General features: G+C 45.9%; 1 protein-coding gene across 6 annotated transcripts in view; it reads left to right on the top strand.

The window, feature by feature from the left end:
• PRRC2A (proline rich coiled-coil 2A) overlaps window positions 1-18735 on the top strand; it is a 39727-nt gene that overhangs the window by 3992 nt on the left and 17000 nt on the right. For 3 of the 6 annotated variants that reach the window (XM_044419733.1, XM_044419739.1, XM_044419735.1), the window contains exons 2-11: window positions 9307-9475; window positions 9770-9947; window positions 10061-10160; window positions 10597-10669; window positions 11239-11382; window positions 11498-11634; window positions 11721-11800; window positions 12898-13037; window positions 13146-13236; window positions 13518-13746. In XM_044419733.1, coding sequence (XP_044275668.1) covers window positions 9364-9475; window positions 9770-9947; window positions 10061-10160; window positions 10597-10669; window positions 11239-11382; window positions 11498-11634; window positions 11721-11800; window positions 12898-13037; window positions 13146-13236; window positions 13518-13746 — 1284 coding nt within the window. In that variant the 5' untranslated portion in view covers window positions 9307-9363. Of the gene's footprint in view, window positions 1-5626; window positions 5698-8076; window positions 8286-9306; window positions 9476-9769; window positions 9948-10060; window positions 10161-10596; window positions 10670-11238; window positions 11383-11497; window positions 11635-11720; window positions 11801-11934; window positions 12170-12897; window positions 13038-13145; window positions 13237-13517; window positions 13747-18735 lie in introns of those variants that run through there. The other 3 variants (XM_044419734.1, XM_044419736.1, XM_044419740.1) reach the window with 3 other exon arrangements.

The raw sequence follows: 18735 nt of genomic DNA, 5'->3' as shown, positions 1-18735 counted from the left end.
GTACCTTCAAGAGAATTTATAAATGAACAGGACCTTTGGTGACCATCAGAATAATACAGATTATTGATAGCACTTACAATGAATATGCAGATAGGATGGCACTCTTTAGATCTTTTATTTCTGCAGAGTGATACCTTACAGATAAGTATATAATTAAGTATAATTATGGTTTAGATGTTAGGCCTTTACTGTGACAAGTGCCTGATAATGGAGTAACTGCCACTGCATTCTTAAATGTATTCTTCTGTAAATCATTGTACATGATATGTCAGATATTCAGTCTTTCTGCCTCTTTCTCTTCCATTCCCCCCCCCCCCAATTCAGTTACACTTTAGGATTGACTTTTAAAGAGCAGGGGTATATAATTTTCTACATTGTTATAAATATCTCTTACTTTAAAAATAGTAAAACAAAAATGAAATTTTACCTGGCTGTTCAGCTGTGAATTTTAATTGGTGAATCAGTATCATAAGTTTTGCTTTACCCTGATGAATTTTGTAGGTCCCATTTGGGATGGCATTGATTAAGAGTGTTGGCTGAAACACTGATCACCCATGTCAGTTGCTTAGTCAGTTTTTTATGCTTAAGTATCTTTAAGTCAGGGAATCCAGTGTTTGTTCCCATTCACACACACACACATCCCTTTAATATCCTGCAACTTGGGAAGTGCTTGAATGTTGCATAATACCATGCACCCAGTATGCATGTTTGAGCAATGCTGTCGCATGGCAAAGCCAGTCACATCACTCCTTCCCACAAAAGTGGCATCTCATGGTGTGTTGGTTATGAAGTGAAGGCTTCCGTGACTGTATTGTTTAAATGTGTATGTCTCCAGTGTGCCACTGCATTAAACTGTTACAGCCTTATCACATTTACTAGTAATATCAGCTGCTGGAGGAAAGCAAGAAGTCATCACCTTCATGCTTTGATTGTGCACAGAGAGGTGTTTAGCTGACCACTGGTTTGAAAGCAGGATGCTGGGCAAGCTGAGCTGAAAGTTTTAGGGTAGGAATGGGCAACTTTTGTCTTTGGGGCAGCATTCTTTTGCAGGCATTCTCTTAGTGCCTGTATGTCAGCCATGAACAGACCTGTCATCTCCCTCCCTCTTAAGATAATCACCACTCTATACTGTTTGGATTAGTTCACAAGACATGGCTGATTTGAACATGGTTTATTTTAAATGTGCAGCCCTGAGTGGGGATTGCTATGCCAGGCATACTCAGATACCAAGGATTACTCAAGAGTTGTTTAACCCTCAGGTATGAATGATCAGCCTGTCATGCAGACTCATTGATCAGGTTCACAGGGCATGACAGCCCCTGAATGGGTGTTGCTTAGCCCCCAATGATCTTCAGCTCATGCAAGTGAGATTTTGGATAGAACCCCATGAAGCCTACCATGCTATCTGAAGCAGCTCACCCTATTCCTTTCAAGAATCTCAAGAGAGAAAAAATTGGAAGGGGGGGTGGGGATATTCTCTCCTTCCTTTTTTCCTTCTGTTATATACATATGCATACTTACAGACATAGGAGGAGACTAACTTGCAGCTATAGGTACAGCAGCTTTCAGTTTTAACTGTTTTAAATATGTCACTGGGAAACATCAGGGGACATAAGGGTGTTTCTATTAGTGTTGTTACAGGTAGGGGGAAATATGGCATTGGGGAATTAATGAGGCCATGAAGGAGAAAGAGGGGTTAGATATCTTAAAAGCTACCCTTGCTTTGACCCCCCTTCCCCACAGCCAGAAGATTCCTGGTAGCTGTACAAGTCTGTCCTCAGGCCTGGAGGTGCTGCTGCTGCTGAATCCCAGGTCAATCCAACATAAGAGCTCCCTCATCCGTGATTTGGTTGTGGATGAGGGGACTGACCTGGCCTGCATTACTGAGAATTGGGTGAAGGAGATGGCAGGGGTTGCTCTCTCCCAGTCATGCGTGCCTGGGAACTCAGTGCAGCGCCAGCGTCACCCTGGTCTGTAGGAACAGGATCGCCCTCTGTAGGCTTTCTGTTCGCTCAAGTGCAGGTCTTGGTGTTGGGCTCTCGAGACAGATGAGGGATTCTGCTGGTGCACTGCTTAACCCTCTGTCCAACAGACTCCTTGCCTGAGCTGACCAAGGTCATCTCAGATCTGGTTTTGAGAACACCCAGAATGTTGGTTCTGTGAGACCTGAGTCTCCATGCTGAGTCAGTCTTATCTAGTGTGGCTCAGGACTTCATGGCCACCATGACAACCATGGGGCTGTCTCAGCATGTCACCAGCCCATCTCACGTAAAGGGATCCACCCTTGACCTGGTTTTCTCAACTGGACAGGAGGTTGGTGATCTAGATGTGGGGAATTTAACATTAACATCCCCCCCCCCATCATGTTCAGATCATTTCCTTCTGAGGTTTAGACTTTCAGCTTCCTTTCCCCTCTGCAAGAGTGGGGAACCTATTAGGATGGTCTGCCTCCCCTGGACACTGATGTATCCGGATGGTTTTCAGAGGGCTCTGTGGGATTTTCCAGGTGGTATGGTTGGTACTCCTGTCAAAGTCCAAGTTGCCCCGTGGAACACAGATGACGCGGATGGTTGACAGAATCACACCCAAGTTCCCTCTCCCCCTCAACGGAGCCCAGCCAGCTCCATGGTATACATCTCAGCTAGGGAAGATGGCTAGAGCTCAGGTGGAGGAAAACTCACAGGGAATCTGAGTGAACACGGCTTAGAGTTCGCTATCAACCCTGTGCCGTGGCAGAGAAGGCAGCATAGCATCATCTCTTTGCCACCAGCATTGCATCCTCACAGTGTTGTCCAGGTTTTCCAAGTGACCCATGGCCTTTTACATCTTGGGCCAATAGGTGAGATAAGGTGACAAATTTGCTTAAACTCTGAGGATAAAGTTGCTCAGATTTGCTGCAAATTGGACTCTACAGTTGACATAATTCCATTAACAGAGGCTTCCAGAGCACCATCTGGTCCAGTTTTGTTGGAGGAGTTCCAGCTGTTGAGGCCTGAGAATGTGGACAAGGTGTGTGGTCTGGTTCAGTCTACCACCTATATGTTTGACCCTTGCCCATCATGGCTTGTTACGCAAAGTAAGGAAAAGATGCATACCTGGGGTCAAGAGGTTGTAATTAGACCGGAAAAAATCTAAACTGGATGCAAAAGACATGACCAACTAACAGGCCTGTGGCCAATATCCCCTTCCTGGAGAAGATGTCTGAGTGCGAGGCTCCAGGCACTGTTGTGTCAAACGGATTATCTACATCCATTTCAGTCAGGGTCCGGGCCTGGTTTTGGAATGGCAACTGCCTTGGTTGCCCTCTGGGATGACCTCTGCCAGGAAAGTGATGGGGGAGTGTGATCATGTTGATTCTCCTGGAGCTGTCAGCAGCTTTTGACATCATTGACCATATTGTGCTTCCAGGTAGGCTGGCCAGGTTGGGAATAGGAGGCACTGCTTTGCAGTGGTTCTGCTCCTACCTGCCTGGCCAGTTGCAGAAGGTAGTGCTGGGGGAATGCTGCTCTTTGCCATGGCAGTTTACCAAAGGGCTACATTTTCTCTTCTGTGCTATTTAACATCCACATGAAAGCTCTGGGAGAGATCATCCAGAGTTACAGGCTGAGGTGTCATCAGTGTGCAGATGGCACTCAGCTCTAGCTCTCTCTCTCATCTAACCCAGGTGAGGCAGTGCCGATTCTGAGCCTCAGCTCTGTAATGGACTGGATGAGGGCCAGTAAGCTGAGATTCAGTCCAGACGAGGAGGTGCTGTTGGTGGGTGCTTTGTCCAGCTGGGAGACTGTCAACTTGTCCTGGACAGGATTGCACTCCCCCTAAAGGACGAGGTTTGTAGTTTGGAGGTGCTCCTTGACACAGAACTGTCACTAGAGTCACAGGTGGACTTGGTGCATAGGAGCACCTTTTATCAGCTTAGGCTGATTTACCAACTGCTTTCCTATCTGGAGAGGCACAGTTATCCATGCTCTGGTAACCTCACACTTGTGCTATTGTAACATGCTCTACGTGGGGCTGCCTTTGAAAACAGTCTGGAAACTTCAGCTAATTCAGAATAGGGCAGCACGGCTATTGACAGAGACTGGCCCTCTGGATCACATCACTCCAGTCCTCCATCAGTTGCACTGGCTGCCAGTTGAAGTCCAGGCCCAGTTCAGAATGCTTGTTACAACATCTAAAGCCCTAAATGGCTTGAGGGCAGGTTATCTGAACATAAGTTCCTACCCATTCTTAATTATTGTCTGCTAAATTAGTCCTTCTCAGCGAACCGCTTCCTGAAGGAGTGAGGGAGGTGAGTTAGGAGAAGGGTCTTTTCTAGAGTGGCACCCTACCAGAGAGGTGCACCTGAGGCATCTTTGTTATCCTTTTGGCATCATTGAAAACTTTTCTATTCTCCAGTCATTTTAATTGTTAAGTCACACAGGACTTTTTAAATTCTTGAGTTTTCTTCTTTGCTGCTGTACCAAGAGGTTAAGTTACTATAGCTACAATGTTGTTGTCTTGTTATTGTTGTCTATTCATGGTTTTATTTTCTTCTAATATAACTTTTATTGCATGTTTTTAAATTGAATACTATCCAGAGAGCCAATGGTTTGTGGGGAGGAATGAACATACATCCATTCTCTCCACCCCCCTTTTTCCCCTCAAGAGGTGGTGGTGGTTAGACTGGGGACCTAGTGAGTAAAAACCCACTTTCGATTAACTAATGAGGGTGGGATGGAGAATTTAAGTCCTTTCTTAACTCTGCCATTCATCGCTGAGAATTGAACTTTTTTTTATCTGCAGAAGCTGACACTGTCCCACTATGTTACAATGGAGTGTTGGATAAGTGGTTTTGAAAGTTATTCAATTTGTTACTTGCATTCTTGTGAAAGACAGTTATCCTGCCTTTCCTAGTAGTAGTGGCAAAATTAGGCAAAGGCAGGAATTGTATGGGTATTTGGAGGAAAGACAAAAGGACCTGTGTAAGGCAAAGGCACTCTGCCAAGGGGATGCTGCCAAGCCACCATGAGGACTAATAACTTGTTTACTTAAAAGCTCAGAATTTCATTGATCTGGATTCTGCCCAGAAGTTTCACCCAGGCTGAGACTGGAAGTCAGGAAAAAAAGAATATGCAATTGTCAAAAGGTGCAGAAACTCTACCTGCTGTTTGCTTGTTAGTGCCATTCACAGCTTCTGGTATGAGACTGCGTCCATATTAATTAACAATACTTTTTCGTTTGGGAGTGGTTTTGTTTGTTCTTCTTTCATAGACAGTTCAACTGGGAAAAGCAAGCAAAGTCCAGTCTATCAGCTACTAGCTGCCAGCTACAATTCCTTATTCTAGTTTTTTGATTATTCAGGTTGAAGTCATGTCTTTCTGACCTAAGTGATCCCCAGGGTGCTTCATAGCAGATACTCAACAGAGTTCAAATGTAAAGAGTAAAAATAAAATTAAAGGGTACAATATCACTAGTGGCAGTAGGTTAAAGAAAAAAAAATAAAAGCAGTATCAACCAAACCAGAAAGACTTTTAAAACAGACATTCAGTGTATTTTTCTAAGTAGCCCTAAATGAGTGGGGCTGGAATGCAGTTCTATTATACATCTGAAGGGGCATTGCTGTCATATTTGCCTGTCTTGCTTCCAGGCTCAAGGTGCTCAGAGGAGAGTCTCATAACCTGAGCCAGCCAGAGGGAACATAAAGAAAAGACCCTTAAGGTAACCTGAACCCAGACCATTTAGGTCTAAGTGGGCATGGGCAACTCTTGGTTAAAGTATTTATATTCTAACCATTTTAAACAGAATTGGGACAGTATTTAATAACCGTTGTGTGTAAAATACTGAGATCACCAATACCTAATTCAGTAATCTGAGCCACTTGGTTTTCAGCAGCCTTTCCATAATTCTGTACACCTTTTGAAGCTGTCGCATCAATCTTATGCCATGTCATACGAAAGGCAGGACAGTGAGCCAGAACTTTGTGCAGCTTCTTAAGGCAGCCAGGTCGTGTTCAATTCTTGAGTGTGAAATTTGCTCCAGTAGCTGTAGGATAATGGTTCTTTGGCTTGTGACTTGCCTACCCCAGGCGGCAGATCCCTTCGATCAAGGTATGGTTTTCTATTAGTAAGTACAACTGGTTTTGCACTACTTATGAAGGATGACGTTATCTCTTTTCTTGAGGACTTTGTTGAGACCTCCTTTGTCCCCTGAAATATGTCTTTTTTGTTCCATAACCTGCATAGATGTGAAGCCTGAGTAGTTGCAGCTAAAATTGTCCTTCTGGTCTTGCAAACTTTTTTTTTTAACATCAAAGGCTGCAAAAAAGAGTGCCAGATCTTGAAAGTGCCCTCCTCAGGAGGTAGAATAAGTGTTCCCAAATCTTACTGGTGAGGCAGTTAGGTTTGTTGCAGATAATTCAGTCTGTATACCCCAAACTTCCATTGTGTACACTGGTTGCCTCTTATAATAAACTGGCTTCTACATAACCCCAACCTTTATCACTAGTGTTCCTTGTTCTTGTAAGGGGAAGGATCAGCTCATTTTACCCCAACCTTTACACGCAGTGTCCCCAGACCAATTCCTAAAGGTTTTTGTGTAGCAGGCTGCAATGACCTGCAGCCAGGCAGAGCTGAGTAAAAGGGGGTTGATTCTACTTGTGTATTAAGCCCAAATCTAGGTCCGGTACTGGGAAGATCTCTGCCTGAGACCTTGGAAGGGCCACTGTGATTCAGAACAGGTACTTGACTCTATATAAGGCTGGTTCATGGGTTCCTTATCGTAACGGGTTCCTTGTTCTCGGTTGACATAGCCCATACTAAATGCTGAGAAATAATGGTTATTGTTGGACTTGTTTTATTGCTTCCTCCAGTCAAGTGAAGGTTGAAGCCTCTTCATATCCCAGACTAGCTCCTCTCCTTGTTTGCCCTCAATCCTGCACATATTACTGACCACTTGTGCATTTGTCCATGTCAGTTTCCCTGATCCTGGCTTCAGAATGGAAACCAAAGAAAACCACCATAAATTAATGCTATATTACTTTAAATGATCTGTTTCCCACCTAGATACAAAAAAGAATCTGTGCCACATTTTTTAAACCCTCAGAAATAAAATGTGAACCTAATACAAATGTATTATATGTATTTTTAACTTCAATATTTAATGTTCAAAAATACTGAATTAAAATCTATTTTTGAATGAGGGAAGCGTTTGACTTCTGAGGCTATTGGGATTGTGTTATTGATGAAAGCAGTTGTTGTGGCAGATTATGAATATTTATGACCATTATTAAGACAGTGTGGACATTCACTTCCCAACTTAAGGAGAAATATTGTTTCTCAGTAATTATCTGCTTTGTTTCTGGAGAGGTTTGGTCACTTGACCCTCAGTCAGCATGTCTAATCCAATACTGGATTGTGACCTTTGTCTTTAAAAAAAGATCTTGGCTAGCATTCTTGCATGATTCAACACCTTCATCTGAACTAAAAATTATATATGAAAAAGTGAGTTGGAAAAGGGCATTGCTGAGCAATATTAAAAGTCTAGCTAAGCAGACTAAAGTTTCACAGATTTTAAGTCAGTTGTTCCCTTTTGATTTTTTAAGTTTCCTTTATTTAAATGATTCTTTATATGCTGATTTGGTATAGCCATGGTTCCATCTATTTGCCCAATAGCAACTTAATGTGAACAGTGCAGTATCTTATACAGAGCATTTTGAAATGGCCTTTGGACTGACTGTGGTACACATATTTTGGCCTCTTTATTGCTAAGATTTGTGAAATTCACTAATTCAGTTTTCTGATGGGTTATTGTGGGATGGGAGGTGTTTACTGTAGCCGAGATCTTGCTAGCTTGAGGTAGAGAATGAGATTGTGGGAGGTTGTCTTCAGTTTAAGTTCCACTATTGGGGATATGCAGTGTTATTTCATAGGCAGGAAAATAAGATCTCAGGGGCTTTAGAGTCATAAACTTGCTGGCTTTAGCCTGCATTCATTTTCAAGCATGGAACCCTGTATTGCAATGTTGAACCTTGTCACATCCGGAGGAGTCTTGTTTACAAGGTCTGAGGTGAGAATTTCCGTGGGTTGCAGATGTCCAGGTAGAGAGTTCAGAATCATGCACTCCTTCTTGTACTTCATCTCCTAGTCTCCCATGTAATAGTTTCCACACAGGACAAATTGTTGACTTTGCAGCACTCAGGGGACCGGACTAGACAACTTCTGAAGTCCATTTCAACTTTATGATTCTTCTCTGAGGCCCTATGATGGTAAAGCTTCCTCTGCTTAACTGTGTGGGCTTCAAGAAGAAAAGTAAGGATGCTTTTAAATCATCATGGCAGTGTATGTTTGGGGAAAATGGTTGCCTTTAATTGTGAAGTCTCTAGGACAGATGTTAGTAAATGTGTTTGTGGTTGGAATTATTATTATTTATTTCATTTTATGCCTCCCAGTTGCCAAGGGCTCTCTCGATTTTTTGGTTGATCAAAACATTTGCCCTATTAGAGTGGCTGAGAACATTCCTTTAGTAGGACTAAAATGTAAAGGAAGGCTTAGGTTCATTACAAAAAAGGGTTTGAACTTTGTTAACAGTTGGGAAACAGAAATTAAATTCTAGATTACTGTGATTAGTTGTTTAGCCTTAACGTGTCGTGTAATCATGTGCTGATACTATTCAGCAGACATAATAGTTTTGGGCTTTTTTCACCAGAATCCTAGGGGGATAGCTACACAACTCCAAACAGAACACATAGCAATAATGATTTTAGCCCACCCTTCCCTAGCTTAGTGCCCAGTAAATGCTTTAAAGTACAATCCACATTACCGCCAGCCAGCCAGCCAGGTTATGCTAGCTAGGAATGATGGGAGCTGTAACCCAGCAGTCATTTTGGGTGGTATTGAGGAGTCCCTGGAGAGCTGAGAATGGAGGTGCCCCTCCTGTGTTTTTTGTTAGGAGGTGGTGTGATACTATTGTTGCAGAGGCTTCCACATACTTAAGAGCATTCCTAGCATCCAAAAAAAGTGAATTAAATAAATGGTTCTCATCTGCCTTAGAAATGGGTCCTGATGGCATGGTCAGCCTTCCCCAGCACTACATTGTTCTTTGATTGGGATGCTCCCCTTCACAAACAGGGGTGTTGGCTTGTCTAACACAATTTTTATTGTGCTTTTCTGAAGCCTATGTGAAAAGATCTGAATACTATCGCAGGTTTGTACAGGAAAAAGCCTGTCTAGTACCTCTTGAAAATAAGATGTGCAGATCAATAGGGAAAGAAGGAATCAGAGCCGTGGAGAACTTTCTTCCTCTGAGTCTCTTCCCCCCCTCATCCAACAGAGGCACGTTTCGCGGGGAGCCAGGAGGAACCATCATACTCAATGACCTTACAGCGCAATGTCAGATCGTTTGGGGCAAACAGCAAAGGGGAAGGATGGAAAAAAGTATTCATCGCTCAACCTGTTTGATACATACAAGGGCAAGTCCTTAGAGATCCAGAAACCCACAGGTAAAATGTCCGGTGTTGTGCGGGGCGGTCAATCCTGTTCTCAAAGGAAGAGGCGCTTGCCATGATGAACCTGCTTTGTTTCTGATGCCCTCTTGATGGCACTCGCAGCGCCCTGAGCAGCTGCCCTCGCTGTCTGAGCTCACCCAGAACTACCTACTCATGGCTTGGCATGACAGCTGTCAGTCATTGCTGTGAGTCAGTAAGGGGAGTTGTACTGAAGAGCTTGCAAGAGGGCAGCAGTTGTAACAGCATCCCAGGTCCATATCTAACCCCCTGCTCCTCACTCCCCTGCAGTCACTCCCCGCCATGGCTTGCAGAGTCTCGGTAAGGTTGCCATTGCCCGGCGCATGCCACCCCCTGCGAACCTGCCAAGCTTAAAAGCGGAGAACAAAGGCAATGACCCCAACGTCTCACTAGTGCCGAAAGACGGGACAGGATGGGCAAGCAAGCAGGAACAGCCAGACCCAAAGAGGTGAGGGTGGGGTGTACTTTCAAATGGAAGAGGGATGTCATGACTTTCAGGGGGCTTTCAAGCTTGCATCCGCTGACTTTTTCCCTTCATATGGTCTCTTTTTTAACTTACAGTACCGATGCCTCGACAGCTCAGCCGCCGGAATCGCAGTCACCGCCGGCTTCACAGACATCTGCCTCAAACCAACCGAAACGACCCCAAACAACCCCCGAGGTAAATCTGGAGGAAGAGTGTGGGAGCTGGAGTTTGGAATAAGAAAGGCCTGACATGGGGAAGATTTGTCTGTCACTTTCCAAAATCAGATGGAGCACCTTTGGGAAGTGACAGCCAGCAATCAGACAAGTGGAAATACTGGTTTTTGCTTCCCAATTAAGATCATTCACATTACATTATACCATAGTATAGTATTTTATCCAAACCAGGACTGTGCATGTGAATAATTGCACAGCAAGGAGTAAGGATCCTTACTTTGCTGCTTTTTTTGCACCACACTTATGTACTGTTCTTCCTTGAGTGCCAAATGCTGTTTGGTTTTAAACAAATTGATGTGGTCCTCTAGGTTTGGTCCAAGCTGTTAAGGAATACTAGTACAAGGGAGCTAGCAGGAAGGTCTGTTACTTAGTTTTGACCTACACCAATCTTCTTTCAGAATCCCCCTACAGTACCAAGCGGGGTAAAGTCCTGGGCACAGGCCAGCGTTACCCATGGAGCACAAGGAGATGGTAAGTTTGTCCCAGCTCAAGTTGTATGTAGCTGGAAATCCAGGAATTGAGAAATATCACAGTTTAATCAGTAAATTATGCCCTTTCTGGTCATCTTAAGCCTTTGATCTTGTCAGGGTTCCTGTTCTTCATCAAGTCCATGAACTTTTGTATGAGCCCATCATCATCATCACTTTTGTTCAGTTGCTACTATCTCTCCCCTCATCTCTTCCCTCCCTGCCTCTCCCCCGTGGCACTGGCGCATCCTCCACAAACAGGATGCCAGCTGAGGAAGAGGTGGAGCACAGCCAGTCCCTGTGCTGGTCCACAGCAAGCGGAATGCAGCCCCCACAGACCGGCAGGAATTCTCCCGTGGACCAGTGGGTGAAAACCACTGCACTAGAGGGCAGGACAGTGCAAAATGCTGAGGTCCAAGGTGGCACATTCAGGCTTTGTCCAGTGCTTTCCACCATCCCTTGCCCAAATTTTGGACAGCTACTTTCTGGAGGAAAGTCCTCCAGAGGCATAAGATTGGTGAGGGAGTGATCATGTAAAGGGATCCACCTGCACTATTTTCCTGTAACATTAAGGTGGAAAGGGATCAAGCCTACTGTCGCGATTCTCTCGCGAGGAATTTCCGACCCTGCAGGCGGCTGGCGACCAGGACAAAGCTGGCAAAGAAAAGGACACTACCGATGCGTCGTATGGGCCCGGACCAAACCTCCGCCCCCAGAGTAAGTGGTATAGCTTGAACAACTGATCCTCAACCCTGGGGCAAGGGGGCATCCCTTTCAGTGCAAACTGGGGGTGCCTCATCCTTAACTCTTCTTCCCTCCCCATCTCTTGCAGACGCAACCAGTTGGCGGGATGGAGGCGGGCGGGGCACTGACGGGGAGCTGGTGCCTGAGGATGGACGGGCTGGGGTCGGCATGCAGCCCAATGTCCCGCCTCAGTTTCCTCCATACCGGGGGATGATGCCGCCATTTGTAAGTATGAGAGGTGGCCCATGTTAGAGAGCAGAGGAAAATTGGCAAACCCATCAGTAACCTGTTTCTCCTCTACCCTACCACAGATGTATCCCCCATACCTCCCCTTCCCACCTCCATATGGGCCACAGGGACCGTACCGTTATCCCACAGCAGAGGCACAGAGGTAAGTAGAAAGCTTAGTTGAATGCTTATGGTGCTAGGTGGCTTAGGCAGCAGGGGGTGGATGGGTTCGTGTAGGTAGGGCTAGAGCCTGGGTGAAGGGAGGTGGACTGCTCGCTAGAAGGAGGTGGGAGCCCACTGGTGGTGGTAGTGGTAGAGGAGCCAGGAGAGTTTTTTGTGGGAGCATATTAGAGTCCAGTAAAAGGATTCTGAAACTGTTTTCACCCATTTTACTTAAGGGTTTGCTTTGAGCATCTCCAAGAATAAATAAGATCCATGAAGGGCCAGGCTGCGGGCAGAGTTCATATGCTTCAAAAGCAAATCAGTGGGGCCAGGCAGATCAAGGGGAGCTGGAGATGGCATCTTTGGAATGGTAAAGGCCCTTGAGAGGTAGCATTCCCTTCTCTTCTTCCAGCATCCTCACAAAAATAAAGAGGAATGACTCCATTGGTCTCCCATCATTCAATACTATAGTAAGGGAGTTGCAGCTGATTCTGTACCAAGAGTGCAAGGCTACTGTCTGATCTCAAAGGAACTTCTCCTGTGCGTGGCACAATATGGCCTAGCAGCCACTGCACTACAAAACTCTAAACCAGCCTTCCCCAGCCTGGTGCCCTGCAGATATTTTGGATGACAACTCCTGGCATTCCTGACCATGCTGACTGGCTGATGGGAATGGTATCCAACACATCTGAAGAACATCCAGTTGGGGAAGGAGGATCTAAACTTTGCCTTCACACCTCACAACTCTTACTACAATTTTCTACCCTCTGATCGCATGAAGAAAAAACTGGGCAGGTGAACATGGGAAGACCTCTGTAGGCAGATCCTGCTTCATACTGCTTGAACCTAGGGCAGGAATGGACAAGTTGTGGCCCTTTAAGATGTTTTGCCCTACAGCTCCCAACATCCTGTGTCATTGGATATGTTGCTTACGACGGCTAAGGATGACAGGCCAAAACATCTGGAGGGCCTCATGTTGCCTATCCATGTTCTAGGTGGTTACAACATCTTTTGGTTGGGTAGGGAAGAGCAGGCTGAGGTGGGGCTTCTGCTAATCAGTATCCTGCTGTTTTCTCCTTTAATCCCGATCCTTTTAAGGTTTCAGCGGCTCCCAGGACCCCGCCCCTCACAACCTCCAGTGCGCGTGACAGAGACTGTGAGCCGGCCACCTGTCCTCAAGCAGGATGACCTAAAAGAATTTGATGAGTTGGACCAGGAGAATGATGAAGGCTGGGCAGGTAACAGTGCACCCTCCAAGACTACCCTTGGCACCTGTTTATAACATTTCCTGTCCAGAGCTCTATTATTGCTCAGTCAATCTGAAGCTGCTTGTCTTGTTTCCTCAGGAGCCCATGAAGAAGTAGACTACACTGAGAAACTAAAATTCAGTGATGAAGAAGATGGGAAAGACTCTGATGAAGAAACCACTGAGAACCGGTGAGAATTGGTAGTGAGCTGTTCATGGGGCCAATTGCCATTGGACTTACAAAATGGGCACTTGAGGATGTCAACTCCTTGGGAAAGAGGACACACACAATCAGTCCTACCTGTGTAGGAAAGGCAACCCTTGGCCATAAGTGGTCTCCTCACAAAATAGCAGCTCCCACGAAGCTGTAGCTGTATCTTGAGGACACATGAGTCAAAGTTGTTCTTGTTCCTTCCCACCCCAGTTCCAAGCCCTGTCTGATCTCTTTCTCTTCCTTTGCATCTGTACCAAGCAATGATGAGGCTTCTGGCCCTGAAAGCCAGTCATCAGGCACAGATACGAAGAAGGCTGGAACTCCAAAAGAGGATCATCCTCTAGTGAAAACAGCCTGGGCTGAAAACTCATATCCTCCAGAGGGTGCCAAAGAGCTGCCAGCAACATCTGCACCTGCAGTCCGGCCGCCGCCACCGCCGCCACCTCCACCCAACCGGGGCAACTGGGGACAGCCCAATGATTTCCCGGTGAGTCTTTGCGGGCTGTGAGGCTTCCAAGTGCTCAGGGTTGGCAACTGCGATTCAGGTTGAAACGAAGCATGAAGACTAGATTCTAATATTCCATCATGGAGTATAAAAGTAAATTAGGGTTACAGCTGGGTTGGAAGCTGCTTTATGCTGAGTTCGACCTTTGTTCCTCTAACCTGGTATCATCAGCACCCATGGTTAGCAGCTCTCCAGGGTCTAAGGCAGGATTTTTTCCAGCCCCACTAGGAATGCTGGGAATTGAATCTTGGACTTTCTGCATGCAAAGCAAAGCAGATGCTCTGGCCTCTGTGGTTTCCAGGTAAAGAGAAGCAAAGGTTTTAAGACAGTCACAGAAACACATTTCAAATACAGTGGTACCTGGGCTCACAAACACCTTGCTTCACAAACAAATCGGGTCATGAACAAAAGTTTCATTAAAATTTTGATGTGGGTCGCGAACTCCGCATTGGGTAGCAATCAAGATCACAGCCATCTCCCCCGCCCCCTTCCCCAGAGTTGAGAGATGGCCACGATCACAGTTGCTTTCATGCAGGGAAGGCGTGTGTGTGCTCCTGCAGGAAAGATGGGCGCAATCTCAGCCATTCCCCCCCCCCAACCAGCATAATCGCAGCCATCTCCCCTCCCCACCCCCAAGTGGGGAGATGGCTGTGATTGTGCTGGGGGCGGGGAAGAGATAGCCACGATCACACCCATGTCTCCCCCCCACCCCCAACGCGCCGGGATGACGGGCGTATGCAGGGATGACAGGCGCGATCTCGGTCATGCTGGGGCAGGGGGGATTTGGCCGCACTTGTGCTCGGGAGGGGGGAGATGACTGCAATCTTTGTTGTTACTTTGCTTCACATTTTTCTGATTTAAAAAATGGTTACAGAACAGATTAACCTTATTTACATTGAACCTTATGGGGAAATTTAACTTGGCTCACGACCAGAGTCCTGGAACGGATTAAGTTCGTGAGCCAAGGTACCACTGTACAGGGCAACATGATTCATGTGACCTCAGTGCCTTGCCCTACCAGAAACTGCCTCCGCATCACCTGGATTCCCTCCCCTCACTTCTTCCTTGCTACATTAAAATTCTGTGTACTAGAAGCTCCTCCTTGAGGTGCATCTTCTCGCATGATGCAGCCCAGCTACAGTTTATGCTGTCATCCTTCCCCCATAGTGTCCCATCCGATTCTCCTTACAGTTGAAGTATTTTGCAAGATTGCCAGTCCTTGCTGCTTAGTTGATAAGTTCAAACAGCACTTAGAAACTGGCTGAGACAGGCAGGGTCACTTGTCACAACAACCCACAGTGGTTTGGTGCCCTCAATGTGCTGTCATGTTATGCAAACCCAGTTAGTGATTCATAGTGGGCCATAAAGGGTTGTCATTATATTGAAATGAAGGCACAAGATTGAGATGAAAGAAAAAGATGGTGCTTCTGGTGGGGAATAATGCATCTAACTATAGATGCATAATTGCAGTGGAATCTTTTGGCTGGAGTGCAGTGGGTGGAAGTCTGCAAGCTTCTGGATCCCATCATCTAATTGCTTTGGCTCTGAGCTGCTCTAAACCATCTTTATTTACCAAGAGAATTAGTATTCCAATGCTGAATTCTCCCTCCACTGCTTTCCCCATTCCCAGACATAGAAATGAATTTTGAGTTGTGTCAATGATAGATCCAGTTTGGATGAACAGTAAGCCAGGATTTGGCAGGCTTCTTGGTTTAGAGCTGGTTTATGCTGCTGGATTGCTCCTGTGTGGCTGCTTCTGTAAGTGGGCATAGTTAAACACTTATTCATTTGTCGTCATCATGTGAGAACTGGAAAATTCCAACTTGGCTCTTCCCAGGCAAGCCAATGTCTGCATTGTCATTATATCTGAACCAGGCCTCAGTTTTTTTGCTCATGATTGAGGTCAACAGCATTGGCCTATGTGGAAGGGAAATTTGCTTTGCAATGGCTCCTGCTTTGGTAGGGATGATAATGGAAAAATTGCTGTGTGAGTGTCGATTCCCACTGAGGGGTTGTTAGCAGGTGTGGAGGAAAGGGAATGTCAAAGCCCTCCTTGATCTATTGCATGGGTCCTCAAACTGTGGGCCACAGGCCGGATTTGGCCTGCCATGCCCATTCATCTGGCCCGCCTCAGAGGTTTTGGACTTGCCGTGCCTGCCGCCACCACCTGCCTCACCCCACACGCGGGGAGGTGGCTTGCTCACAGGGGGAAAGTTTTGGACTCGCTCAGAGAAAACGATCTCCAAGCGAGCAAGCCGCTGCCTCGCGCCACGTGCCCTCCCCCACCTCACCTCACCGGCCCGCGTGCACCGCCAGCACCACCTTTCCGGCCCGCGCCCAGCATCGGCACCTTTCAACTGGCCCCCTGGTGAAAAAGTTTGAGAACCCCTGATCTGTTGCTTCCTCAATCAAAAGGCATTTGACTTGATTTTATTGAAGGTTTCCCTAGTTACATTCACCAAAGTCCATTTAAACTTCACCCAAAAGAGGGATTTATATTTTATAAAACAATAACTTAGCTATGTTGTAAGCCGCCCCGAGGCTTCGGCGAATGGGGCGGCATAAAAATGTTTTAATAAATAAATAAATAAATAAACTTGCTTTTCATCACAGAATGGATCTTCTCATCTCTAGGAAACAACCATTATCTCCGGGAACCACTAAATGAATAGCCTGTGATAAGCTCAGGCCTGCTGCTTGCTTCCCCAATAGTTCCTCATGTCAGCTTGTATCTAAGACACAACCCTGTTCAATCCCCCAATCTTCCTTACTCTCCAGAACAGAGGTATTAATTTACTTCTTCAGCCCAACCTGAAGAGTGCCAATAAAGGCAGCAAATAAAGGCTTTCTTTTCCCCAAGGAGGCAGACTTTGCGTACTGTGGAGGGTTAAACCACCCTGTAATCTGACTCCCTGCTCCAGCCAAAAGCAGTGTGTGTGCCCTTTGCTGTCCTTTCCCAGGTCACATCCTCCTTTGTGCTCCCTTTTTGTTGGTCATTCGTTTTGTCAGTCTTTCTGCACTCCCCCTTTTCTCTTTGCTCCCTTTCATCCCTGTCCCTGTTCAGGTGTTGCTCATTTCAGCGGGGATAGCAAGCTGCAAGCAAGGCAAGGCATGTGATGTCACTGGCTTGAGGCATCTCTCGCCAGCTGCTCTGTCCTTGCCAGTTGTGTTGGCCTGAGAGCCTTTTAGGCTGCAGGCACCAACCATAAGGCTTGGTGCAACTCGCTAGGTTCCTAGTAAGAGGCAGTGAGCCCTGCTTGTCCCTTCAGGGGTACAGTGAACTGCGTCCCTAGTAGCAAATTTGGGCTGTGTAGAATCCCAAGATTGTCAGATTTGTCATATGTGCGTATACATGCACTTGTGCCTACACACACACAACATATCATGCTCACTGGAGGAGAGGATCTATTCTGTATGGTGGGGCTGAATCCAAGATGGAATGCAAGAGAGCGTAGCACAGAGGATTTGACCTTCAGCAAATCCACTCCCTTAACAAGCCAAGACTAAGAGAGCCTTTGATGTTGGTAAAAAAGAATGTTTGGTGTTTTTGCTTTGCGGTAGCTATACTGAGCTGCCATAAAATCCTGGAGTAGGGTGGGGTGGGGAAGGGAATTCTGGGTGATATTGGTAAGTATTTCTACACTTTCCCTCTCTATATGCAAGGCTTCTCCCCTGACGCAGCCCCCCTCCCCAACATTATTCTCTTCCTGGAACTTTGCAGTAACAGCTGATATCTAACCACAGTCCTGGCCTTGAGGAAATATCCCTTCTGAATACCTCCCAGTCAACAGGGTCCCGCCACTTCATTCCAATATTTTGAAGAACATTTTCCCCACTTTTTAAAGTACTTCAAGGAGGTTTGCTTTGCAAATAGACTGAACGGAAGAGGGCAACTTCACATTTCCTTTTGCTTGCTTGAGTGCTTGCTTCCCTCTGCGTCTGCACCTGACCCCATTTGCAGCAGGTTTTTCAAACCTCCGCACTAGAAGAAAGCAGGGGAAGACAAACTCTGAATTGTGAAGAGATGATGCTGGAGAGAAGAAAGAATCTAGAGCTGGGCAAGAGAGAAGGGCTGGTTTTGAAAACAAGCTTGCTGTGCTGGGACTTGCCAGGGCAGTGAAGGTAGCATGTATTTTTCCAAGAGAAACCTTTAAGGACCCAAGGAAATGGGCTACAGTGTCTTCTCACTATTAGCTCCTCTGCTTAATTCTGTGAGAAGAGTAGAACACTTTGTAGAAAGGCATTATTTATTTTTGGAGGCACTAGTATATTTTTGAATGTTAGTACAACAAAATTTTGGCCACTAAAGCCTGGATGTAATGTGTGGATCCCTGTAAGAAGTGCTGTGTTTCTGGATTATGTGGGACATGCATTTGAGCTTGAGAAGCACTGCAGTTCCTGTTTGCTTGATGAGTTTCATTCCACAGGCAGAAGAGCAATGAGAATACCACGTGGTCGAAGCAGGGCAGCTGTTCTTATTGCAGCAGGCACTAAGGGAAACTAGATTCTGTAGCCTGTTTTGTGTTGCTCTGCTTTGTGACTCGCGTGGAGGGATCCAGCACTATACTTAAGGCATGTGTGATCCTGAACACTTGAAGTCTTGCTTGGTTACTTCTTTGTCTTCTCTTAAGACCTCACTAGCCATAATGCATACCCTTTCAGACATAAATTTACAGTCTTAAGGACTAACACAACATGCTGATACTTTTAGAAGAGCTAAGATACTCATGTTAAACCCTTTGCCCAAACCAAAATGTGTTTGTGGTGTGGGTGGTGGAATTAAGACTGCTATGTAGCCCTGCTGAAATTAGCTAGCCAGATTTTTCTCAGCTTTTAATAGAAGTTCTGTGTGGAGTTATTAAAGGGGTGAAGTGGTGAGAGAATAAAGTAAGTTGCAAGGGAACATTCCCATTGCCTTGCTTAGGGAAACAGGTTCATTAATGGAGCAGCCTAGAAACAAGACATTTCTTC

The sequence above is a fragment of the Varanus komodoensis genome, unplaced genomic scaffold, assembly GCF_004798865.1.
Source record: "Varanus komodoensis strain SLA01 unplaced genomic scaffold, ASM479886v1 scaffold107, whole genome shotgun sequence".
NCBI classification, from domain to species: Eukaryota; Metazoa; Chordata; class Lepidosauria; order Squamata; family Varanidae; genus Varanus; species Varanus komodoensis.
This window is presented reverse-complemented; position numbering and strand designations above follow the sequence as displayed.